The sequence below is a fragment of the Xenopus laevis genome, chromosome 5L (assembly GCF_017654675.1).
Source record: "Xenopus laevis strain J_2021 chromosome 5L, Xenopus_laevis_v10.1, whole genome shotgun sequence".
Lineage (NCBI taxonomy): Eukaryota > Metazoa > Chordata > Amphibia > Anura > Pipidae > Xenopus > Xenopus laevis.
The window spans coordinates 36,463,364-36,490,717 of NC_054379.1; the positions used below are offsets into that span (position 1 = coordinate 36,463,364).

General features: G+C 37.3%; 1 protein-coding gene across 1 annotated transcript; it reads right to left on the reverse strand.

Annotated features, from left to right (window-relative positions):
- Window positions 1-4,432: 4,432 nt before the first annotated feature.
- On the reverse strand, window positions 4,433-27,354 carry dstn.L (destrin, actin depolymerizing factor L homeolog). Its single transcript, XM_018262859.2, has 4 exons — window positions 27,158-27,354; window positions 12,940-13,211; window positions 10,581-10,657; window positions 4,433-5,442 (listed from the first exon to the last, which is right to left on the reverse strand). The coding sequence occupies exons 1-4, from the start codon at window positions 27,158-27,160 to the stop codon at window positions 5,333-5,335; spliced, it is 462 nt and encodes a 153-aa protein (XP_018118348.1). The 5' UTR covers window positions 27,161-27,354; the 3' UTR covers window positions 4,433-5,332.

The following is a 27,354-nucleotide window of genomic DNA, read 5'->3' on the forward strand; positions in this document are numbered from 1 at the left end:
GTCAATGTGTTGATTTCTCATTAGATGAAGTTACCCACAGGACTATTTGTATGCGCTAACTTCATTTTGAGGCCTCTAACTGCCAGATACTTTGGTAAACCTATGAACAATGGCTACCAAACTGTTTGGAGGAACCCTGGCAATCATATTTAGGGTGTTTTTTCTTGGTGCGTAACGATACATGGGTGATATGGTGCTGAGAAGTTGAAGCTTTGAGGCAATTTTCAGATATTTCACCAAAACCGACAATTGTGGGAAGGCCTTGCGACTCAGTAGTTTGGAGCAGAAAGGCATGGGTACCCATTTTAGATTCGGTAGAATGTGTACTTTCCAAAAATATATGGGTTTTGGGGGGTAAACATATATTTCTGTGTTTTTTACCCCACAAAAATGCAGTCAATGTGTTGATTTTTCATTAGCTGAAGTTACCCACAGGACTGTTTGTATGCGCTAACTTCATTTTGGGGCCTCTAAATGCCAGATACTTTGGTAAACTTATGAACAATGGCCACCAAAATGTTCAGAGGAACCCTGGCAATCATATTTAGGGTGCTTTTTCTTAGTACGTAATGATACATGGGTGATATGGTGCTGGGAAGTTGAAGCTTTGAGGCAATTTTCAGATATTTCACCAAAACCGACAATTTTGGGAAAGCCTTGCGACTCAGTAGTTTGGAGCAGAAAGGCATGGGTACCCATTTTAGATTCTGTAGAATGTGTTCTTTCCAAAAATATATGGGTTTGGGGGGTAAACATATATTTCTGTGTTTTTACCCCACAAAAAATGCAGTCAATGTTTTGATTTCTCAGTAGCTGAAGTAAAGTCCTGAACAATTTGGATGCGCTAACTTCATATTTGTGTCTCTAAATGCCAGATACTTTTGGTAAACCTATGCATAATGGGTATCAAACTGTTCAGTGGACCCCTGGCAATCATATTTCAGGTGCTTTTTCTTGGTACGTAATATAGTTTGGGATATGCGGAGCAGCAAAATAAAACCTTTGAAATGATTTTTCAAAATTTTGAATTTTATTTTGAAAAACCGCTATGTTCAGACAAGCTTTTCTGTTTGGTAGTTGGGAGTAGAGAGACATAGTTACCCATTTTGTAATCGGCAGAATGTGTACTTTTCAAAAATGTATGGTTTTCTGGGGTAAACCTATGGTTTCAGGATTTTTTGCCTTGGAATCTAAAGCATGCCGTTTTCTGCCTTAGTGCTTTCAAAATTCAGTAATATACTGCCGGGAGTTTTTGCTGTACAGAAATCCTAAATCTCCCTAAAACTATACATATCTGGTATTGGCACGTTCGAGAGACATAAGGCTTTCCAAATACGTTGGATTTTCATCTGTAAAATGAAATATTTTTCTGGTATAAATTGATATACGATGAAAAATGGTAATTTTTCATTTTTTTTTGTTATTTAGCACTATAAATTTTTTTGCACAGGTGGAAATACATGAAAACTCAGGCAGATTTAGAAAGCTCAGTTTCTACCGAAAAAAACAATGTATAATTTTCCTAGGTAAACTATAGGTTTCCCCTCAGAAAATGCCCCTAAAGTGAGAGAGCACAAAATGCTTAAAAACGGCTGGCATTTCGCGTAACCAAAATGTGAAATTCTGCTGGCACTTAAAGGGTTAATCTGTATTCTGTTATTATCTGTTTTTTAGAGGAATCAAGGAAAGCAGCACGTCGGAGCAGTAAATGCAGCAGAAAATGCCACACAAAGTCAAGAGAAACAAAATGCAGAATTTCACTTTATTGGACTGACATTCCGAACCTTACTTGTAACATCTTTACAGGTATTAAAATTAGTGTTGTGTTTATGCAAAGCTTGATTTTGGTTTTTTTTACATCAGTTTCTTCTTCTGAGCTGCTGGCTTACAAAAAAAAAACAAGAGAAAAATATCTTGTGATTTACAAAATGTTTACTCCAAATTGTAAGGGAAACCACAAAGATAAATAATTTCTTCACTATTATTTATTTTATATATAATGGTAACATAAACACTAGCTTGGAAGAACAGGGGACAGAATTTCAGGTTATGGCAATTTTAAATAAAAGAACAATTCATCTAAATACAAAAAACACAAGTGAAGAGTCTCCCAGTATATAGTAACTGACAGCAAGGGTTATTTGGGGAGTACAAGAAATGCTTTAAAGAATCTCAAGTTGTCTCTCTAGTTGTTCCCAGAATAATTTTAACCAGATGTGAAGACCCCCTAATAGAGACAAGATAAGGTTAGGTGGGGGAGGGTGTAGGGGCAGATTTATCAAGGGTTGAATTTCAAAGTAAAAAAATACTTTGAAATTCGACCATCAAATTAAAATACTTCGATTCGAATATCGAATTCGAACTTTTTTCCATCGAATACCGCTATTCTGCGGTTGAAGTAAAATCGAACTATCAAACAATTGAAATCGTTCAAATTGAACGTTTCGAAATGATTTTATCATACGATCAAACGATTTTTACTTCGACTTCAAAAACTTAGAAAAATGCTGTAGAAGGTCCCCATAGGCTAACATAGCACTTCGGCAGGTTTAATTTGGCGAAGTATTGAAGTCGAAGTTTTTTTTAAAGAGACAGTACTTTGATTATTGAATGGTCGAATATTCAAACTATTTTTACTTTAAATCGAATTCGAAGTAAATTCGAAGTCGTAGTATCCTATTCAATGGTCGAAGTATCCAAAAAATTTACTTTTTTTACTTCAAAAATTCCCTCGAATTCACTTCGACCCTTGATAAATCTGCCCCTAAATGTTCCTCTCTGCTGTTTCTTTCCAGAAGCTTACAATCATATTGTATTTAGAAATAAAGGCATAGATCATATGCTGTACCCATTTCATTCATCTTCTCAGACACCTCATCGGAAAAGGGGAACACTGTGAAAACTTGTTCCAAGTAGGAATAGCTAACCATAACTAATTACTGTACTTGTTGCTGTCAATTTCTTGCCAGAGGGTATCTTGAGTGGCACCGCTCTCATTATCTTCCATAGACAGCCAGCAACAGCGATGCCATGAAAGCCTTTCAAGCATGTTTTCCAATACACCCCATATGTAATAAAAGGCACTAAGTTTGCCCAGGAGCAGTAACCCATAGCAACCAGTAAGAATTTTGCTTTAAAAAAGGTGACCGGTCAATTCTAACTGCTGATTGGTGGCTATGGGTTACTACTCCTGGGCAAACGTAGTGCCTTTTATTACATAACCTCTATAAGTAGATTACAACTGTTAAAGCCTGATCATTTGTAGTCCATCTCCCAAAATACTAGTGGGAAATCTTAGAGGTTGCTGCTAGTGATGGGCGAATAAATTCAGCAGACATGGATTCACCACGAATTTCGCGCGTCAAAATAATTCGGACGCCCATTGACTTTAATGCATTTGGACAAAATAGTTGCGCATATAAAAATGGTATTTTGATGCTCTTTGACTTCAATGCGTTTGGCTAGTTTTTTGGCAAAGCGAAACGGGCAGATTCGCCCATCACTAGCTGCTGCTCAAATATTGTTGCACAGTAGTGCTGCTTATTCCATAGTCTCAGATATCTGCGGTATAATATATATTCCTGAATGATTTTGCCTCCACACGATGACCACTAAAAATACTGTCATTGCCATTTGTGTGATGCCTTTAGTTTCCTACAGAAACAATAAGCACAATGTCTAGCACACACTTTATTCTGCAATAATATGACATTGTCAGGTTTTGGGAAATCATTCTATTTTTAATCAACAGGAAGTCCAAGAGACTAGACTCAAATTTATAAAAAAAAAAAAGTATCGTTCATGTGAAGGATGGCTATTGCCTATATTCCCAAATCAACATTAAAGGAAAACTGAATACTTGAGCAACAGAACAGATATCAAATTAAGTGACATATTTAAGAAACTTACCAAACTGGTATATATATATATTTAAGTAAATATTGTCATTTTACATCTCTTGCCTTGAGCCACCATTTTGTGATGGTCTGTGTGCTGCCTCAGAGATCACCTGACCAGAAATACTGCAGCTCTAACTGTAACAGGAAGAAGTGTGGAAGCAAAAGAGATAGAAAACTCTGTTAATTGGCTCATGTGACCTAGCAAGTATGGTTTATCTGTGTGCACAGTGAATCATAGGATTCCAGGGGGCGGCCCTTATTTTTAAAAATAATTTAGGATTACCCAATGGCATATACTACTAAAAAAGTATATTATTATGAAAATGGTTTATTTACATGAAGCAGGGTTTTACATATGAGCTGGTTTATGCAATATCTTTTTCTAGAGACCTACATTGTTTGAGGGCTATAGTTTTCATTTTTGGCCAACTCGCCAATGATCAGCTTAAGCTCATCTCTTGTAGAAAACCCCAACCCATTTTAAAAAATTTAATTCTTGACTGTCCCTAGAAAAGAAATGGACAACTGACAGGTTTGAAAATGCACATCACCTCACCTTTATTAACAGAACATACTGTATATCGTCTTATGAAAACAATAGCGCCAGTGCAAACTAAATGACTTGTAATTTAAGGCAATAGGGTTGATTTACAATCCGACACACAGTGTATTAAGTGCAAAAAAAGTCTGCAAACAGACAGTTTTTTGCACTTTGCCCACTGTGTGGGGTGTTTTGTAAACATCCTCAGGAATCTAGTGTGGCCTCCCACCCTCCAACTGATCCTGCCTCGCAAGGTACGAGGGGAAGGACGCTACACTCATCGCTGATCGGCAGAATTTTTATCCAGCGCTTGGTGCAGAGTGCAGTGAGTGGGGACACTTACACCTCCTGGGGTCATAAATAACTCCTAATGAGTTGTCGAAGCCACAAACAGATTTAGTTGTTTCCTGTAGGGACAGTCTGCACATTACTTTGTAGCCTATTTTGAGTTTCCCAAAGAAAACCATAAAAAATGTATTTAGCTGCAAAAAGTTGCTCTGTTGCTATATGGCTGTATATATGTCACTGAACTTATGTGTTTGATCACAAAATCAATAGTTGCCTGGGAAATGCTGAAACTTAACAGAAGGTGCTGAATTTGAGTCAAATTATGATATATTCTCCATGAAAATACTGTATCCTTACAGAGTTTTAAAGTTTTGAAAATTTAAAAAAAAAAAAAAAGTTCATAATATGTCTCTGAACTACAAGACAGTCTTATACATGAATAGGTTAATAGGTAGAAAGCTACCGTAGATTCGTCTTAAAAAATATTTTCTATTTGGTTTTGTAAAAATTAAAGTAAATGATCAAGTAATTTTTGCCATGTGCACTGCTTTAGCAATGTTAAATAACTTCAGGCTGTTTAGAAGACATTAGTGGCACTTGGTATCTATAAATTCTGTCCTTCCAGGCATTTAATTTTGCCGCTTGAAAGTTTTTCGGCCAGCTGTTCAATAGTTAGATCTTCGCGAGACTGAATTTCCCATTGCTTTTGGACACCTAAACAAAGAAAAAGAAATATTAATAATAGATACTATTAATAATAAATAATATGTCTGAAATTTGATGGCGCATACACAAGTGTCTCAAAATGTCAAGAACTTTGCTTCTAGGGTCTCATTTTCTATATAGACATGCAAGGGCCTGTGTCTAGGGCAGCAGCTCAATAGTAGAAGACACAGCAACATCAAGGATGAAGCTTAAAAAAGCCTTTATTCCTGATATATGGCTTCGATCTGTGACAAATTACAATGTTTCAGGCTTGCACCTGGCTTGAAAAAGGGCCAGGTAACAGAGAATTTGCAATTGGTCCTCATTTTTTATCTGTGGGTTTTTTAATTATAAATCCAAAGGAAGGGTCTCCAAATAGTAAATGATAACTGACCACATCAAGGAAAAGGCCCAGGTGCGCTGCCCTGAGCCATCAGCAGCGGGAGCCTACAAACCGAAAATTCTTTGGAGCAGGCACTCAATAAAGACAATCTCCTACCAGGCAGTTGAATCAAAGTGAAACAGTTTATTGTGTCCATAGCCTTATGCGTTTCATGTTACAAACACTTAGGGGGGTATTTATCAAGGGTCGAATTTCGAGGGGTTAAAACCCTCGAAATTCGACCATCGGATTGAAAATTTTTAGCGTATTCGAATAGAAATCGTTCGGATCAAACAATGAAATCATTAGAATCGAAGGATTTCTATTCGACCAAAAAAAACTTAGAAAAAAACTCTGGAAGGTCCCCATAGGCGAACATTGCACTTCAGTAGCTTTAATTTGGCGAAGTATGAAGTCGAAGTTTTTTTTAAAGAGACAGTACTTCGATTATCGAATAGTCGAACGATTTTTACTTCGAAACGTTGGAATCAAAGTCGAATGGTCGAATATAGCCTATTCGATGGTCGAAGAACCCAAAAATTTACTTCGAAATTCAAACTTTTTGAAATTCGAACCATTCACTTGAGCTTACTAAATCTGCCCCCAGTCATAGGATATCTCAAGTAGTGGGATTAATATTTCTAGATACTTTTAAATTTACTCACACATTTGCACTTTGGCTGTACTATTATGACACTGTTTCACTTTAAATTCAGCAAAGGTGCACCAATATGGCACTCAAAAGAGATAAGGGTGTAACCCTGATTTACACCTGCTAGAATTGTGTATAGTGATTGGTGGATGAGGATAGCCTTATGATTGGTTTAATGATTAATTGTTGTGCTGTTTTGATTGGTGCACACTTGTTTAAATACTTGAGGTATAGCTCTGTAAAGAGTAAGGGGCAGATTTATCAAGGGTCGAATTTCGAAGTACGAAAAACTTCGATGTGTAAAGACTTAGAAAATGGTTGTAGAAGGTCCCCATAGGCTAACATAGCACTTCAGCAGGTTTAACTTGGCAAAGTATTGAAGTTGAAGTTTTCTTAAAGAGACAGTACTTCGATTATCGATTGGTCGAATATTCGAACTATTTTTACTTCGAATCGAGGTCGAAGTAAATTCAAAGTCGTAGTATTCTATTCTATGGTCGAAGTATCCAAAAAATTACTTTGAATTTCGAATTTTTTTACCTAGAAAATTCCCTCGAATTCACTTCGACCCTTGATAAATTTGCCCCTAAGTGTTTGTAACACGAAACGCGTAAGTCTGTGAACACAATAAACTGTTTCACTTTGATTCAACTGCCTGGTGGAAGATTGCCTTTATTGCATGCCTGCTCCAAAGAATTTTTGTTTTTTTAATTATATAATTTTATTATTATAACAACTCTCCAGTTCAGCATTTATCTGGTTGCTAGGGTTCAAATGACTAGGGAGAGGTTTGAATGAAAGACTGGTATATGAATAGGAGAGGACCTGAACAGAAAAATAATTAGTAAAAGAAAAGGTTTTTGTCTGCTTGGTCAGTGACCCCACAGCTGGAAATAGGGGTAGGCAGAAGAGGCATGTGCCAAGGATGCAAAGGTGAGGAATGTGATGGGCATGTACCTCTTCCATCTACCAGACCTTCTCCCCAACCCTGCTGAAGATAGTAACCACACACTCTGGCACCCCTGGGTGATGTCACCATGTGTGCGGCGCTTGTTTGCACAATCCATGAAGGAAGCTAGCGAAATTAACAGCCGAGTTGTCTAGGGTGCCCAACCAGCTTGGCCTGGCTCTGGAGACCCCCATTAGAAAGTTGGAAAGATTCAGAAGAAGGCAAATAATTAGCAAACTATAAAACATAAATAATGAAGACACATTGAAAAGTTGCTTAGAATAGGCCATTCTATAGCATATTGAAAGTTAGTTCAAAGGAACAGTAACACTGAAAAATAAAAGTGTTTTAAAGTAATGAAAATATCATGTACTGTTGCTGCACTGGTAAAACTGATGTGTTTGCTTCAGAAACTCTACTATAGTTCATATAAACAAGCTGCTGTGTAGCAATGGCAGAAATAAAAAAAAAGCCCATATAGCATAGGTTAAAGGAGAAGTAAAACTTAAATAAAGAAGTAGGCTAGAAATGTTGTACATTATGTTTTGGGCTTCTGTACCAACCCAAGGCAACCACAGCCCTTTAGCAGTAAAGATATGTGTCTCCAAAGATGCCCCAGTAGCTCCCCATCTTCTTTTCTGCTGATTCACTGCACATGCTCTGTGCTGCTGTCACTTACTGAGCTTAGGGACCCACTCACAATATACAGTACCCATAGAATATAAATGTCACAATATAAGGCTGATTAGTAAATAATACAGGTAATTACTACATGGCAGCACAGAAACCAGTGCAATTAGCATCAGAATTTCGAAGATGGTGACCCCCTTGTGACAAGTTTGAAGTCCTGGATCATTGCTGTTATTGAGAAGCCAAAACTTCATTTTTAGGGTTTAGTTCTCCCTTAAACAGTGGATAACAGATAACACCATTATATTCTACAGAGCTTATCTGTTATCTGCTGTGTAACCTGAGCCTTTTCTCCTTTGAATGGCTGCCCCCATTGCTACACAGCAGCTTATTTATATAAACAATTGTAGTGTTTCTGAAGCAAACACACCAGTTTTACCAGTGCAGGGTAATAATTTTTATTACTTTAAAACACATTTTTTGATGTTACTGTTCCTTTCAGATTGAGAAAATGTAAGTTGGATTGTGAAAAATTAAACAACAAATAAAAGATTATTTTGCAGAGAATACAACCATATAAATACACTTGTTTCACCCCATTTTTCAGCAGACTACCCTTAGGGCAGTTTTATTATATGATGTAAAAAAACGGAGGAATAATTCAGCACACGTCGCCAGGCATCGCTGGGTTTAAAATTTGCGAAGAATGATGTCATTCTTTTACACGCTTTTTCTCCGAGCAACTTCTGCCGGATCTTACTTATTAAGGTCTAAAGCAGTGTAAAATAATGTCAGAAAATCTGGCGTTCACATGGCATAAAATATCACACACCTTAAGAGGTTCTCCATTTATTATATACAGCTTTTTTACGCATTTCCGGATATATTTCATTTCACACAGATACTGTATGTTGCCTTGGATCACAGGGACAGAATATGCCAAAGTAGCATTGAGTCTGAATATACAGTACATATACAGTACACAACTTTGCACTTGAGCTGAGCTGAAATTCTCCACAGTACATAAGGACGACTGTGTACACTGCCATAATGTATAGGATTCCCCACAGTTTCACTGAATATTGTACTCTTGGATGAGACTTTAAAATACTTAAAAGGGTTGTTCACCTTTAAGTTAACGTTTAGGGGCCAATTTATCAAGGGTCGAATTTAGAGTTTATAAAAACTCCCATAAACTTGAATTTTTTAAATTCAGGTGAATAGGATCAACCTGCAAACTCAAGTTTTTTCACCAAAAAAAAAAAATTTGATTTTCAAAAGTCCACCAAATGACTCCAAATTGTGGGAGGTCCCCCATAGGCTAAAACACCAATTTGGCAGGTTTCAAATGGCGAATAGTCCAATTCAAATTCTTAAAGGGTCAGTACATGCTAAATTTCTAATTTCTTTTTAAACTCGAATCGAATTTGGACTATTCCCTAGTCGAATTACACTAAAATAAACTCGAAATTTCAATTTAAAAATTCAAATTTTCAATTCGACCCTTGATAAATCTGTCCCTTAGCATGTTATAGAATGACCAATTCTAAGCAATTTTTCAACTGGTCTTTATTGTTTTTTTTTATATATAGTTTTTTTCAATTATTTGCCTTCTTCTTCTGAGCTTGCAAATGGGGCTCACTGCCCCCATTTAAAAAACACATTTTTGGCAAAGCTACAAATTTATTAAACATCTTTCTATTCAGGCCCTCTCCTATTAATATTCCAGACTCTTAGGGGCAGATTTATCAAGGGTCAGATTTCGAAGTAAAAAATACTTCGAAATTCGACCATCGAATTTAAATACTTCGAATTCGAATATCGAATTCAAACTTTTTTCATCAAATTTGGGTATTCTGCGGTCGAACTAAAATCGTTTGATCAAACGATTAAATCCTTCGAAACAAACGATTTAATCGTAAGATCATACAATTTTACTTCGACTTCAAAAAGCTTAGAAGGTCCCCATAGGCTAACATAGCACTACGGCAGGTTTAATTTGGCGAAGTATTGAAGTCTATGTTTTTTTAAAGAGACAGTACTTTGATTATCGAATGGTCGAATATTCGAACGATTTTACTTCGAAACGAAGTCGAAGTCATAGTATCCTATTCAATGGTCGAAGTATCCAAAAAATTACTTTGAATTTCAAGTTTTTTTACTTCGAAAATTCCCTCGAATTCACTTCGACCCTTGATAAATCTGCCCCTTAATCAATGCAATGCATGGTTGCTAAGGTAATTTGGAACCTAGCAACAAGATTGCTGAAACTGCACACAGGAGTGCTGCTGAATAAAAGCTAAAAAACAGTTGCAAATTGTCTCAGAATATCGCTCTCTACATTATACTAAAGTTAACTCAAAGGTGAACAACCCCTTTAAAACTGAACCCAGCCCACTATTATGTTACCGCTATAGTAGGAATACATGTATATGGCTCAGCCTGTTATTTTAAGAGGAGTAAATATATGATGCATATCATTCACCATCTATTTTACCAGCAGATAACCCCCAAAAAATGTTTTTGCTACCTACCTGAAAAGACTTGCTTTAATGATGACTTAGAGCTAGCAAAAAGCATTTTTTGTTTGACAGTTGCACATTCAGGAGTCCTGTGTGCAGAAAATATAAACAAAACAACATGAAATCATTGACAATATATTGGCAAGAATTTGCCTTTGATATTTGAACTGAATTTGTACTGAATACATTTTAATTTTCTCAAATAAAGACAACACCATACCCTATTCACTACAGTGCTGCTATATGCTAAGATATAAACCGGCATATAATTAATTTAAGTTACAGTATTACTGCTAAACCTGCTTGGGAAAGAATGACACGTTTGTTACTAACCCTTATGTATCCTATGTTGCTAGTACCCTCAAAGCTGGTCAGTTAATGACAAAGAGAAAATAAAGTTGCTTCAAGCAAGTGTCTAGTTGACTCTATCTTATAGGCCTTAAAGGAGAAGGAAAGCTACCGAGACAATTTATAACCAATAGATTAGACACAATAGTGCAAGCTAGGACAGTATATTTATTCTGTAGAATGCTTTACCAAACCTGAGTAAACAGCTCTAGACACTGTCTCTGTTTGTTTAGGATAGCAGCTGCCATATTAGCTTGGTGTGACATCACTTCCTGCCTGAGTCTCTCCCTGCTCACTCATAGCTCTGGGCTCAGATTACAGCAGGGAGGGGAGGAGGGGAAAGGTGGAGAGGAGCAAACAGAGCATGCTCAAGCCTGTGCCCTGGAGGTTTCCGCTGAAAGAATGAAGTCTGATACAGAAGCCCATGTGTACACAATAGAAGGAAAGAAATACAGTGTTTCTTTTGACTCAGAGCAGCATTACTTTAAGGGTTTACTGGTGTATTAATATAGACTTTTCTGATAAAGCTTACTTAATTTTAACCTTTCCTTCTCCTTTAATACATCAACCATTCAGCACTGACATTTATAACCATTATAACAAATTTAAACATTTCCCCAAATGACCCGTCAGCTGCACTAAAGTAAATGTATTCCAGGCTCCTCAAATTGAGCTGTAGCACAGAATGGGCAGTAAATACCACAGTCAATAGTTATTTGACAGCCGCAACTATTATAATTGTACTTACTAGCCTATTCCTCCATGACTTCAGTGGCCAAAAACAATTACTCTATGAGGCTACAGTTTTATTGCTATTGCTACATTTTATAACTTATCTTTTTTTGCAGGCGCTCCTGTCTCTTGTTCAAACCACTGCCTGCTTACTAAGGTAAATAAGAACCTAGCCACTAATTACTAATTGTCTTAAAATATCAATGTCTACATCATACTAAAAGTAAAGGTGAACGACCTCCTTAAAGGAGAAGGAAAGCTACCGAAGCAGTTTATTGCCAATTGATTAGCCACAATAGTCCAAGCTAGAACACTATATTTATTCTGCAGAATGCTTCACCATACCTGAGTAAACAGCTCTAGAAGCTTTCTCTGTTTGCTTAGGATAGCAGCTGCCATATTAGCTTGGCGTGACATCACTTCATGCCTGTGCCTCTCTCTGCTCACTCAAAGCTCTGGGCTCAGATTACAGCAGGGAGGGGGAAAGGGAGGGGGAAAACTGAGCATGTTCAAGCCCTAGCCCCGGAGTTTTATGCTCAAAACAGAAAGTCTGATAAAGAAGCCCATGTGTACACAATAGAAGGAAAGAAATGCTGTGTTTCTATTGACAGAGGACTCAGAGCAGCATTAATTTGAAGGTTTTTTGCTGTATTTATATAGACCTTTCTGATAAAGCTTACTTAATTTTAGCCTTTCCTTCTCCTTTAAATACGGAGATATAGCAAAAGGCTTGGTTTTTATTGGTCACTAGGCAGTTATGGGGGAATCTCCTGTATTAAGTTATAAGGGAAGGATTTTTTTGTTTTAACAATAACTTACACTTCTGTGTTGTGTTTTCTACATTTCCATTTCTAAAATCAAAACATGTACATGCACTTACACATACCAAATCTATTTCATTAATAGAAGGCACAGTGCAATTACTGGTACAACCCATATACAGTCCTAGTACTATTCCATCTGTTTGTTTCCCAAAATGCAAACATTATTCCAGTCCCCATTGCTAGGTGCTAAGTGACAAAGTCCGCGCACCAGTTGCATCAGCGCCATTATGGGTCTTACACTTACACTATTCTTTTATCAATCTTTGTGCAATTGAATTAAGTTTCAGAATACAAAAATGAATTGTTGACTCTATGCTATGGTGACAATGTGCAGGCACCTTCTGTATGTTGTTTTTATCAGACACACATTCACATGCATATTGGCCTCAGAACTGCACCTGATTTTGAAACATAAGACCCGCTAATTCCCCAAAAGTTGATTTGATTGGCAGAGATGCTCAACCTACCACATCACAAAGAGGAGATCCTGTTTTGTTGCTTCCCCCGTGGAATAATTAACATCAATCAAGGCGTAACAGCATTTTTTCTCAGGGAACATTGATTTTAGAATCTGGAAAAAATCCCCCTTGTAGTCCACAAGGATTTCTTTTTCCTTGTCCAAAGTAATGAATTTCTCGTCTTGAGTGAAACAAAAGAAAAGGGCCTTCTTCTTAGACTTCCTAAGTTTTATCTCTTGAAACGCAGCGGTGATGCAGTCATCGATCCGAACACCTGATGCCTGGAAAAACAAAGTGTATGAATGCCTGGCAACAATTGTTGGACAGCTTAACAAATTCCGAGCAACTCAAAAAATTTGCAGCACCCCTATAATTTTTGTTTGTGATTAGTACTTTTATTTTGCTCCGAAATGGAGAGTGTTCCAATCAAAACACAATAATATAACAGCTCACAGTTTTTTACACCCTAAAAGTCCCTTCAATAACGGTTTCTATAAGGGGAACAACATTTGAGATTTATAACAATGGGATGATTAAGATAAAAAGAAATAGTGTTCCCTGAGTAGCACATCATAGAGTTTTAATGCACAAATGAAGCCACCCTTACAGGATATCCTGCGGAAGCACTGTTAGTAAGAAATGTAGTATGATGAGAATGAAGACGTTTTATACTTTTATGATAAACCCCACACTCTTCTTCTATGCCATTTCATAGACTGAAGTGAAGGTCTGGAGTGGCTTTTGCATGGCTATAAGGAGAAAGTGGTGTTGCTTGATGAGCTTAATTTAATATTTTATGTTTTAAAAGAGAGAGATCCAAATTACCCAGTAAACTCCATTTCAATAACGGTGTAAACTCAGCTCAACTATCGTAATGTTGGGTCAAAGGTCACATGCAATAGACTTACAGCTTGAGCAGTACTCGTTATAAGGAACATTCTTGGCTGGTGCTAAAAACTTTACCACCTCAGATAATGTGCAGTAAAAATAATATCTGTTTAGAGAGAAAACATTCAATTTAAATATCTAAAAGAAAAAAACCTTATGGGGCACATTTACTTAGGGTCGAATATCAAGGGTTAAAATCCTCGAAGTAAAATCCTTCGACTTCGAATATCGAAGTCGAAGGATTTACCACATTTAGTATGATCGTTCGATCGAAGGAAAAATCGTTCGAAGGATTTTAATCCATCTATCGAACGATTTTCCTTCAATCACAAATTGGCTAGAAAGACTATGGGGGCCTTCTCCATAGGCTAACATTGATGTTCGGTAGGTTTTAGGTGGCGAAGTAGGTGGTCGAAGTTTTTTTTAAAGAGACAGTACTTCGACTATTGAATGGTCATATAGTCATTCGATTCGAAGTCGTAGTCGAAGGTCGAAGTAGACAATTCGATGGTCGAAGTAGCCAAAAAAATACTTCGAAATTCGAAGTAATTTTTATTCTAATCCTTCACTCAAACTAAGTAAATGTGTCCTTATGTGTTTCATGCCTCAGCAGAGCACTTGCCTATAATTTACATAAAATTTGTACGTTTTTTTTTTGGAAACTTGGGATACATAAAACCTTTTGTACTTGCCAATGATTTCAACTGATGTGGTTCAGATTTTAGTGTCGGCCAAGAATTATCATTTTCATTAAGGTGCTTGTAACTGCTTGTGTGCCATATTGAAGAGGTGCAAAGGCAGCGACAGTGAATAGAACCCTAGCACATGGACAGACAGGCAATACTTTTACCTTTCCAGAGAATCAGTATGTCTGTATTAAAAAATATATATTTTATATGGTGAAGTTCAGAAAGTATTTATGTACCTTTCCTACATCAGCCCAACTGAATGAGCTCATGTCAAAAAGGGAGGGGGGTATTAAGTCAATTACTTTACTTAATATAGTCCTTACTTCCAATAGTTCACAGCAGCCACTGTCACTGAAAAGAAGCTTTGGAGGATGCCCTAATAGCTTAGATATACCTGCTTTGTTAGGGTAGTTGCCACCAGGGAGATTTGTCGCCCACAATTATTTATGCACACCTGCAGACGACTAATCTCCCTAAAATGTGTCTCCATTGGAAATAACTAAAATCGCTGGCAGTAAAACCAACATATCTCAAAGTTTCCTCTTAAAGGAAACTTTGGAAGAATGAAGCGATGCGTTGGTTTTAATCGCCAGCGATTTTAATTATTTACAATGGAGAGGCATTTTCTGGAGATTTTCCTCTTGAGGCAACTTCAAATGATTTTGGTAGACTGAAGGGACACACAAGTATTACCACCAGCCATTCACATTATTGCCGGCTTTTACAGGGGATCAGTCACCCGCAGAGCAGAGATTTATCGCTGGCGATTAATCTGCTCGTGTGCCATTGCCCTTATAGTATGGGTATAGGCTCTTTTATCCACATTGCTCAGGACCTGGGAATTACCGGATAAGGGTGTATCTTAATTGGGATCAATACAAAGTACTGTTTTTTATTACAGCAAAAAAAGGAACTATGTTTTACAAATTGATCGATGGGGGATGACCTTCTAGCAGTTCGGATAACGTGTTTCCAGATAACAGATCCCCTTCCTGTAACCTATTGCAACCATCTTTGAGTTGGCTATCCCCTCCTACTTGCTTTTTGGCAGGGATTGTTAAGACTCCCTCACTCCCTTTTTAAAGTTAACGATCACTTTTAGCTCAGGCTAAAACCAGCCTCATATATTATTCATTATTGCCTTCAAGATTTGGAGAATTTCACCTATACTATCTAAAATAACAAATAAGTCCCCTTGCTATGAATTTAAGGTTTTGTTAACACACCTATACACAGTAAAACATTAAGCTGTGCATTTCTTTCTGTTCAGCACTGCACATATAGTAATATTACATTGTAAGCTTGGATTTAATTTGCCCTGAAAGCAATGCCACTGTCCATGCATAAAATATAGATGGCAATGAAGTAAACTGATAGTGTGTCTGGGAGGCAGCATATGGCATTCCATCTATGCTACTGCATTTTGTCTTAGTGATGGTTTCTTTATACAGACATTTGTGCTGTTAACAATTGTAAGCTCCAAACAATAAAGAGCTTTTATTTATTGACTTGGGCTACACAAGAGCATAGGCAAAGATACACAAGGAACCTCAGGAACGTTGGTCTGGTACGGTATGGGATCCTTTATCCAGAAAGCTGTTATCCAGAAAGCTCTGAATTACAGGAAGTCCATCACCCATAGACTTCATTTTATCCAAATAATCTAAAACGTTAAAAATAATTTCCTTTTTCTCTGTAATAATAAAACAGTAGCTTGTACTTGATCCCAACTAAGATATAATTAATCCTTAATGGAAGCTAAACCATTATCTTCTTTAACAATACAGGTATGGGACAGATACCTATTGGCTAGGTTAGAAAATCCTGTGGGGTGAGGTCCTTATTGGTCCTTTGATGCAGCCCTCTCCCCAAAAGTCTGCCTAGGCCTGTATTCTAATCTGATCATTGGCCTAGAGGAAAAGAATTGGATCAGTCAGATTTGGTCCAGTATCTGTATGAATAGCATCAGCATTGGGCAATGTTATACCTCGGCAATCTAGACATTTTTGTGAAGTCATTAAATAAGCCAGAACCAGAGTGTAAATTGCACATGGTTATTGCTCATGCAATAACTACCTAAAAAAACTAGAACATATCACATTGGTGAATTAATTATACCTTAAGGCCGATTGAATAAATAATGGAAACAATTATGGTAATGCATTCATATTGCGTGCAAACTACACTACACCTCATTCAGACTGTAAACTGGCAATTGCTAAAGGAAGGCAGGTTTTCTAATTCAACTGTAACTAGTAGACATGCATGCTATTATACAATGGAGAGCAGGAAGGTGTGTGAAAGGATTTTATTTAGATGCAAAGGCAATAATTTCCAAGGCAGTATTTTCCTAAATACTACAGGTTTGGGATCCAGAAAGCTTTGAATTACAGAATGGCTCCCATAGACATCCATATAATTCAAATTTTGAAAACTGATCTCCTTTTTTTCTGTAGTAATAAAACAGAACCATGTACTTGAGCCAAACTAAGATATAATTAATCCTTATTGGAAGCAAACCAGCCTATTGAGTTTATTTAATGTTTAAATGACTTTCTATTAGAATTTAGGTATAAAGATCCAAATTACAGAAAGATCTTTACCAGCATGATCATATTAAACGTTATATAGTGAGAGATATTATAGATGAATCTGCAAGGAGATTAAAAAGAATTTAAAATCTATTTAATAATCTATAAATCTGCAGCTTGTTGGCAATAAAAAAAGGATAAATTTGCCATAAGATACAAACTATCCCAAAGTATAGGATTAGTTCAAACATGGGGTTGGTCCATAACAACAAATTATTTTCCTTAACACGTAGAAAACATGATACATTTGAATTTAAATATTTCTATATTTAATATTTCTATCGTGTACAGGTAAGGTTTTATTCATTGCGTTTGCGAATACTTTTGGCGTCTGCAGACATATGAAAGCCCCACCCAGTCCATTGTGCTGAATGAGCTTCAGGTAATTTAAATCATTAAATCAATACCGCTTGCCTATACAGGTATTAGGTTCATTATTCAGAAAACCATTATCCAGAAAGCTCTGAATTACAAGGAGGCCATCTCCTATAGAATCCATTGTAATCAAATAATTCAAACTTTTTTATAAACTATTTCTTTTCCCACTGTGATAATGAAACAGTATTTTATACTACTTGAGATATACTTAATCTTTATTAGAGGAGAAACAATGATATTGGGTTTAATCAACGTTTAAATGATTTATTTAGCAGAATAAAGGTATGGAGATCTAAATAACAGAAAATCCCAGATCCAGAGCATTCTGGATAACAGGTCCCATACCAGTAAATAGAACAAATGGTATTAATGCTCTCTGTGCTAACAATGCTGCCCTGTTACTTGAAAGTGTGTTTGTAATTTACATTTTTTGTTGTTAATACTGGCAGGTAGGCAGGTCGGTGTTAAGTATCATATTAGCATAAGTACGCCTCTCCTTGTCTTGCATGCAGCAGAGAAAACAGCCATTGCTACCATATAAAGCCAAAAGTACGCTCTGTGCCTATTGCAGAGGTTCCTGTCAGATGGGCCGTTTGCACAGTTTCCCGGAAGTGTGTTAAGAAGCATTACAAAATCACGTCATGTTTGAGCAATGATTTACATAATTATAGTGTATTAAATCCTTCAATGACTTAGCTTGCAGTGTTTATTTATCATGTCTTATTGTATTTTACCCACAACGGCCCTCCTGTTGCTCTTGTCTCCTACCTCCTGCTCTTGTATATTAAAAGGATTCTGCCATGATTATTATGATACATTTTTTATTTCTAAATTACACTGTTTACACTGCAAGTAGTTCACTCTACAATATAACATTTAATTCCTGAACCAGCAAGTGTATTTTTTAAAGTTGTAGTATTGGTGTGTAGGTGCATATCAGGTCATTTTGCCTGGTCATGTGCTTTCAGAATGAGCTGGAACTGCTTTCTGGTAGGCTGTTGTTTCTTCTACTCAATGTAACTGAATGTGTCTCAATGGGACCTGGCTTTTTCTGTTGAGTGCTGTTCTAAGATCTACCAGGGAGCTGTTATCTTGTTTTAGGCAGCTGCTATCTGGTTGCCTATCCATTGTTCTGTTGTTAGGCTGGTGGGAGGGGGGGAGGGTGAAATCATTCCAACTTGCAGCACAGCAGTAAAGAGTGACTGATGAAGTTTATCAGAGCACAAGTCACATGACTGGGGGTAGCTGGGAAACTGACAATATATCTAGCCCCATGTCAAGTTTCAAAATGAAATATAAAAAAAATCAGTTTGTTTTTTTGAGAGATGGATTTCAGTGCAGAATTCTGCTGGAGCAGCACTACTGTCTGATGTGGTTTGAAAATAAACATTTTTTTCCCATGACAGTATCCCTTTAAGTAACAACTTCTGCTTGGCTTTTTGTTTTGGGCCAGTTGCTTGGCTGACCTGTTCATGATCTCTGAACCAACTGAAACAGACTAAACGTTTCCAAAAATTGAAGCAGGGGTGCATTTGTGTTTGCTGCCATCCGAGGCAAGATGGCTGAGTAAATGTCTGCTGCCAACTGAGACAAGGTTCTTACAATGTTCATGGCTGAAAATGCACTGGTTTTATAGGCAGATTTGTATTTATGCCGGGCACTACCCTAGGCTTATGCACAGGACAATCTTTGCACATCATAGCACTGAGGGGTACCCGCTCAGCCAGGGCCAGAACTAGAGGTAGGATGAAGAGGCACATGTCTAGGGTGCAATGTTAGGGGGGACTAAGACCCTAAACATGTGCTTCTTATGCCTCAAACTCCTGCCCTACTTAATGGGAAGGGTACAGGGGAAGTGGTGGTGGTGGTGGAAAAGAGAGACAGAAGCTGAAGAAGAGGTGCTACGCAGTAGCTGTGGTGTGGGTGGTTTGAGAGGAAAGCAGTGTTGGGGCATTGGTCTCACTCTACCCAGGCCCGGATTTGTGGCGAGGCCACAAAGGTCCAGGCCTAAGGCGGCACGATTTTAGGGCAGCCGCAATCCAAGGGAGCACTGGGCACTCATGCACGCATTATCCCCAGTGCTCCAACACATGCGCACACTCGCACGGGTGCTGGCACTAGGACCCAGTGGCCTCGGGGGGCAACAGCCCGAAATCCGGCCCTGACTCTACCTTAGCTCCACTGCTGGATTTAGCCACACGTGTAAGGCACTAGCCTTGCTAGATTTTTTTGTAAAGCACTTTTTAGACCTCTTATAGTACAATGCACATATAGAAATTATGGTCCTGTGTGTAGGAGAATGTGATAATATCCTTTCGAGGAAAAATCCTGGATCTTTATGTAATTTGGAAATTCATACCTTATATATACTATAAAATCATGTAATCATTAAATAAAACCAATAGGCTGGCTTTGCTTCCAATAAGAATAAATTATATCTTGTACTTGGGATCAAGTACAAAGCTACTGTTTAAAAATTTAGATTATTTGGATAAAATTGAGTCTATGGGAGAAGGCCCTTCCGTAATTCGGAGCTTTCTGGATAACAGGTTTCCGGATAGCGGATCCCGTACCTGTACTTAAGTTATAAATGTCTGTTCAAAAGTGTTGTTTTCTTGTGGCACAAATATAACAACTTTTTCAGTAAGCAGTTTTACTACATGCACTTTGCATTTCGCAGTGCTACTTTTAAATAATTCCCCCATAAGACTTTTATTATATTCCTCTCATTAGATTTAAATTTTGTATTCCCTCACTACATTTTATCATTTTCCTTTTCTATGCAGGTAGGAACGGTTGCAATTCTAATTGATCGACATTTTATTCTCCTTTCTCTTATAATGATTATAGATTGCTATTATATATTTCTTTCTTCTTGCCTATTCTGCAGCTGTCATGGTTATCAATTATTTAGTTAGGGTAAGCCTATAATTTCCTGTGATAATAGGCAAAAGATTTTTCCAGGTCTAGTAACACATAGCAACCAGTCAGACATTTACTTTTAGACATCAAGTGGTGCCTGCTGATTAGTTGCTATGGGTTCACCAAAACTGGAGCAGGTGTTGCATATGTTTTTATGTTACCCCTCGTTCTATTTTGTTGTTTACAAAAGTGGAAATGCTGCAGTTATATCTGTCTACAATGGAGATGTAGTAAATAAGGATTTATTTTTTGAGAAGGAAAGCATCAATGGTAGCATACCAATCTACAATGCTGTTTGCACGTTGCATTTTTTAGGTGTATAGTTGTAACAAGGACCTTTTGCATAGAATTTACTGATCTGCGATTTCCGTGGTGCTTCATGTGTATTATTGCTAGATGCTTCATGAAATTTGGCATTCCTGGTTTGGCCTAATTCTAATTTTCATACCTGCATGGCACTTGCCTTTGAACACTTAGGTTTTTATTACACCCCAAGGCTGCAAAAAGTCTGAATCCGACACCATCTCAGACCTGCTGAGGTTGTATAGAAGTCAATGGGAAAGGTCCTTATACTATTTGGAAGTTTCTGTGGTCTGCTCTGGAATAAGCTCTAAAATCTGATTATTTCATGCTTTTTGGGGCAAAAATTCAGCCTTTTCGGGAAAAAGCCCAAAGAAATCGAGCAATTAGGGAAAAAAATCCAATAAAATCACACGATTCAGGTTTTCGCTAGATTTTATTGAGTTTCCCCCAATACGGTTAAACAGAGCTTTTTAAATAATAAACAAGGTCAAATCGTGGATTCTAGTTTGGTCGGACTTAAATAATCAGAAAAATTTGGATTTTGATAACCCCCTTACTGTTACTTACATTGTACCCATGTTCAGCCACCACTGACTTTTCACGGATCTTGTACTGAGTCCAGTCTTTACCCTAGCTGGCAGTCCTGACCACAGGCCATATGAGTGTATCCTCATCTGTGGTTCCATTCTCAGATCCTCTGCTCCCCACTGCAAAGGTTCCTTTGAACCCTGGTGGTTGTTTAGGGCCTAAATTTGCAAGTGGTGCCATTGAAAGTGGGGTTGGTTTGGAAAGGTTGGGAGCAGAGCTTGGACAAGTCAAGGTAGAGCTGGGGTGGGTTTTAGAGTAGAGTTGGGGTGGGTTGGGAGGTGGAAGAGAACTACTCAGGACATTAATCTGCTCCAGCACATGAGTTCACTTGTACTGAGTCCAGTCTTTACCCTAGCTGGCAGTCCTTACCAAAGGCCATATGAGTGCATCCTCATCTGTGGTTCCATTCTCAGATCCCCTGCTCCCCACTGCAAAGGTTCCTTTGAATCCTGGTGGTTGTTTAGGGCCTACAGTTGCAAGTGGTGCCATTGAAAGTGGGGTTGGTTTGGGAAGGTTGGGAACAGAGCTTGGACAAGTCAAGGTAGAGCTGGGATGGGTTTTAGAATGGAGCTGGGGTGGGTTGGGAGGTGGAAGAGAGCTACTCAGGACATTAATCTGCTCCAGCACATGAGTTCTGGATCTCTAAAATGATATCATTAATTCCTCAAGATGCAATTTAGATTACCTGGCATTTCCAGCATTTCCCCTGTGATATGATTAAAAAACCTTAATAGCAACAATAAGCACCAGGCGCCATTGTAAATGGATTGTCCCTCTTATATGGCCTGAGCCAAATACCCGAGCCTAATACATAAGGAAAGAAACACTGCCCTGTAATCTTTCACCAGACTCTAATTAAAGTCTAAAGTTAGTATATCAGTGATATACCATAACAATAATAAAGACAGCAATTACATAATAAATAGCATGAAATAATACTTTGTAAACAGCTCTCAAAACTGTATTCGTTTTTTTTCCACTTTTTTGTAGTGTGCAGACTGGCTTATACCAATTATAATGCCCTAGGCCTTTTTAGGAAGTAACACACATACCAAATGTGAATTATGCCAGCATATTTATATATCTATCGCTCCTGCCCATTTTAGCCCTCCAGATATCTCCCATTCCAGCCCCTCCCTGAATCGGCACCATTGCACTGAATAAAATTTGCACGTACAATAAGAGTCGGGTAGCTACACTTGCTTTTCTATATTTTTGTATTTTTTTCCTTATTAATTACATGGACATCAAGCATAAGTTTTACCAACCAGGCTGGTAATATACTGGCCAGGTGGAAATTTCAAGCAATTAACTGTGTTAGATTCACTGGCACAAACTAAAAGTTTGCAAAAAGCATTGTGAAAGCATTGAAATATTTAAATACAAGTCTGATAAACAATGAAAATAAAAGGTGATCTATTTTGGATGTTCTTAAAAACATCGCAGTCGTAGTGCAGCGAAGAACGATTGACTGCTGGCAAGAGGCCATAGAAATCAAATCAGAAGAACCTCATCTAAAAATCAGGTTTTCTGAAAATTGATCACTTTATTTTGATCAAATTGTTTCTAGTCACAAATCAAAAATTTGGGGGCTGTTACAAATGTAAGTACTTTTGTTTATTGGGCAGATTTAGTGGCTCTGTGTCATTATAAAATATTTTTATTTTGTTATTCCACCAATGCGAGGTTTGGGTTTTTTTTTTGTTGATCTGGTTAATTAATACTTTTTGGGTTTATTGGCTCATTATGTTTAGATATTCTAATTACCTTGCTCGGCTTTATATACTTATTATATATTTTTGATTTGTAAATTGCAAAGATTGCGCAAAATGGGTGTGTCAGGTTTGTCATTTACCAGCGTGGTACTCAATTATAAATCACTGATTTTTGTTTCAAACTGAGATATGAGAGTGTATCTGTTACAGGAGTGATTTTTAAAGATATCTAATGTCTATATCTTCTGGAGGTATGATTTTTTCTTTCTGCTTTGTGAGATTAACTGGCAATTGAAGGGGTGTTTGTTTTACTCCTATTCTACTCTTTCTATTCCTATTCAACTCCTATGCCACTCTTTCTCCTGTTTCACTTAATGAGTGTTTTGGAAAGTTGGAACTGGATGGGCTTGTGCCATTTTCAGCCTCACTGACTCAGGAATGAAATGTCATTGCTTTATGAATAGTGCTTCACTTTGCCAAACGAAATACCCTTGCTTCTTATACGTGTTCAGCAGAACTGAATCCGAACCCTAAGGATTCAGCTGAGTCTAAATACTGCAAAATCCTGATTACTGCACCGCTATAAAGAACAGTTGGAGATGAGCACAAGCAAGGGTGCACTCTAATGCACACTTTATAATACTAAGTGGAGCTTTTGATGTTGTTTCCAGTCTCGCTGGAGACATGTTTGCTTTGAATGTAAACCTACTAGAGTACAAGGTAAGATTCTGACAATCAGCCAGATTCCCCAGCAGTCTGAAACAGAGCTGACTTGTTTGTTCAGCTTTGCCCTAGGGATGGGTAGATGTGTAGGTGTGCTGTATCAAATAGCAGGATCATACTGCCCAACCCTAAACTGTAATTTCCAGACAGCACATTCCCTTAATATAAAATGTGAAAAGAAGCAAGGTTTGCGTTTATGTAAAATCGATCCCCTTCTATGTTTTAGGGTCTTAACATTCAATACTATGATTGTGCTGTAATACTTGGAGAGTATCCCATGCAGACAAATGGTATCTACAATTGTTTTGTGTAGGCCGATGAAGACAGCTTAATTGTGGCATCTGCTGCACATAGGCACACCCTTTCCCCCCCCAGCGCCATGAATGATGTGCCATGTGTATTGCATACATCATATATATATATATATATATATATATAGCTATATACAAAATAGTAATGAATATCCTTCTTATAAATAGTGCTTATTGATCTCAGTTCACGTGGCATGCTTGTATATCATAATAATCTACCCCCTATTGTAAAATATGAGGATATTATAAGTCACACATATATGAAATCCTTATTTTATAATGGGGGGGCACTTTGTTCACTATAAATATATTGTATAAAATCTGGCGCTGTCTGCAATTGAATGAAATCCTGAGGTTGCTGGCCTCAAAAAATATTTAATATAATATATAATATACAATATATTGTATAAAATCTGGTGCTGTCTGCAATTGAATGAAATCCTGAGGTTGCTGGCCTCAAAAAATATTAAAAATATTTAATACAATATATAATATACAATATTTGTATAAAATCTGGTGCTGTCTGCAATTGAATGAAATCTTGAGGTTGTTGGCAAAAAATATTAGGTTGTAGGGGCACAGTAGCAATTATGACGATATAACTATATTGCTGTATCAAGGCTATATAAACTGTGGCTCCAAATAGGCTATAAAAATAACCTTGAACTGCCCGCTGCAGATGTATTTATTTTATGCATTAATTGCATCTGTACAATCATCCTCTCCCACCCCAAACAATGGTGTTTAGCATTGAAATAAACTGCATGCCCAATCATCATGTATCAAGAAAATAAACTTTTATCAATGAAATGAAATGCTGTGATAAGGCACCCAGAAATAAAAATGTTTTAAAAAATGTAACAGTGCTGTCCAGCTCCCCCTCAAATTGAGACTTCATTCCTCCCCCAAATAAAATGTTTCATAATGATATGAAATGTAATTCTATGCTACTTTCTAATACATTAACCAAAAATGTTCTAGAAAATATAGCAACTGGAACCATTACAATGTTGTAGAAGCCAGCTCTCCTCTAGCTGAGACTCCAGTTCCCACAATGCCTTGCATGTTCTGTGATTAACAGACCTGTGAAGAAGCATGCAAGGCATTCTGGGAACTGGAGTCTGGGCTGGAGGAGAGCTGGCTTCTACAACATTTTACTGGTTCCTGCTATATTTACTAGAACTTTTTTGGTTAATGTATTCAAAAGTAGCATAAAATTACATTACATTTTATTTGGGGGATGAATGAAGTATCTGCTTCATTGTTTCAACAGTCAGAAGAAGCCTTGATGATTTTACATTTACAATATATTTTAACATTTACAAGTAGCTTTTTAAAAAGTGAAAAACTTTAACGACAGTAATGCAAATTGAAAAGTTGCTGAGAGTAACATTTGTTATGCAGAGTGTATTTATTGTTATGGTTTGGCTAAAGTTCACCTTTAATAAAGGAATACTGAACAGAGTCAATATATACAGTGTATACAGCAAAAGAATAACATGACACAAATAAGAATCAGTCTTGAACCACACCCAGAATGAGACGCGCAGTGTAGGTGCTGCACCCAGGAGCTTGCTGGAACTGTGTGTACATACCATCAGTATTTTGGAACTCAAATGTAAACCCCCAAAGCCAATTGCAATAAATATATAATAAATAAGGTGTACCCTTCGGTAGAGGTTCCCCAAAGAGATTCCAGAACAATGCAGACCCCACCCATGTGCCTTTGCTAGTTATCAAATACTTTTTATTGTGCAGTTTTCCAGGGAGCACATCTCATTAAGAGCTCACTAAGCCTGATAACTTACTTTGCTTCAGTGTTAACCAATACTTTTGCATTCTATGCAAAATATACAGTAACACCCTGATTTTACACCGCTCGTTTTTTTTTTCCGTTTTGACAATCCCTTTATATTCTAATTCATTTAAATGGTATGCTGGAAAAAATTGCAATTCCGCAATATAAAGAAATTTCTTGTGCAGTACTACTACTAGTACTACTAAGAGAAATGGCTAAATTCTGCTTTTAAGTTTCGTCCCACCCAAGGTTCCCCTATAATGGCGTCTAATAAGCAATACAGAGTTTCCCAGCACAAGATGGAGTGATCACATACAGTATGACAGGCTAACACAGGGCGTTCCTGAACAGGTACCTTGACATCACTTGCAAACATGCCATGAACATAATGGGGACAATAAATCCCAATATTTCTTGAATATGTATAGGACCTGCACCTTAAGACGCCTGGGTGATATTTCTGTGCTAGGCATGCAGTGCTGCATAGATTTCATAATTGTTTAAATACAATAGATTGCATACCCTCATGTAAGCTCTTTGTGACCTTGTTTAGCTTCTAAACCCATTATAGTAAACACATTCAACCAGTTAATCATATTTAGTCCTTATTTAATAGATATTGAACATATTTCTATGGTTCGATACAAAAAATACATTGATATATTGGCATTAGGGTGAGAGCAAACAGCAGCAGCATTGTAAATATTTCAGGTGTGCCTGAATACCGCTTGCAATCATGTTCAAATATTTATAACCCTTTAATGCCTCCTTGGTTTCTAAGAAGTCCTTGGACTCAAATTTTAATATCTATCATGTTTCCCTCAACTTTTCACTTTGTTTGTTGCATTTTTGGCTCTCTACTTTAACTGGTCCTTTATGAACTCGACAACGTTGAAACTGTCCTTTTTTTGCTTTCCAAGCAAAGATGCTTCCGCATTTCCGAACATACAACATACATGCATTAAACATACAGACGGAGTGCTCGCTATCCTAAACAATTATGATACAGTAGTTATATTGTCAACGCTTCTGTTTTAGGGCTTGATTTATAGAAATGTGTTTTTGGGATAAGCCTACCAAAGGGTCCATATTAAATGCAGCCCCCTAATCAAATTAACCCCAGTTTAGAAAGTCGAATTATGCAGGATAACCTGAGAAATTATTTGGAATAACTGGGCAAGGGCTCCGTCTGTAGATTGGCAAATAGTTTGAATGTGAATAAGCTAAAATGAATAAGGAAGACGTATACTTGGTATAAGAAATATACAATACAGCATGAATATGACTTTTTTGATTTCTGCCTTGCACATGCATGACTTACCATTGTTGCTGTTCACCTGCTTAAATCTAAGAAAAGAAGAGAAGGGTATCCAATAGCTGCAGACAAACAAGTGTTTGCTGTGCGGCTGCTTCCTCTATACGCACTCAAATGTCTTTAGGCTGTCCTGTAGCCTTCAAGGGGGAGTGCTCTGCTGTGGCACAAATTTTAATGATCTCAGCCTTTCCGTATACCTGTTT

Excerpts from the sequence above, each read along its gene's own strand:
- dstn.L (XM_018262859.2), bottom strand. Across the intron at positions 10,658-12,939 it reads GATCTCCTCTTTGTGATGTG|GACTCCTGAATGTGCAACTG; the intron begins GTAGGTTGAGCA and ends TTCTGCACACAG. Across the intron at positions 5,443-10,580 it reads ATTAAAGCAAGTCTTTTCAG|GTGTCCAAAAGCAATGGGAA; the intron begins GTAGGTAGCAAA and ends TTCTTTGTTTAG.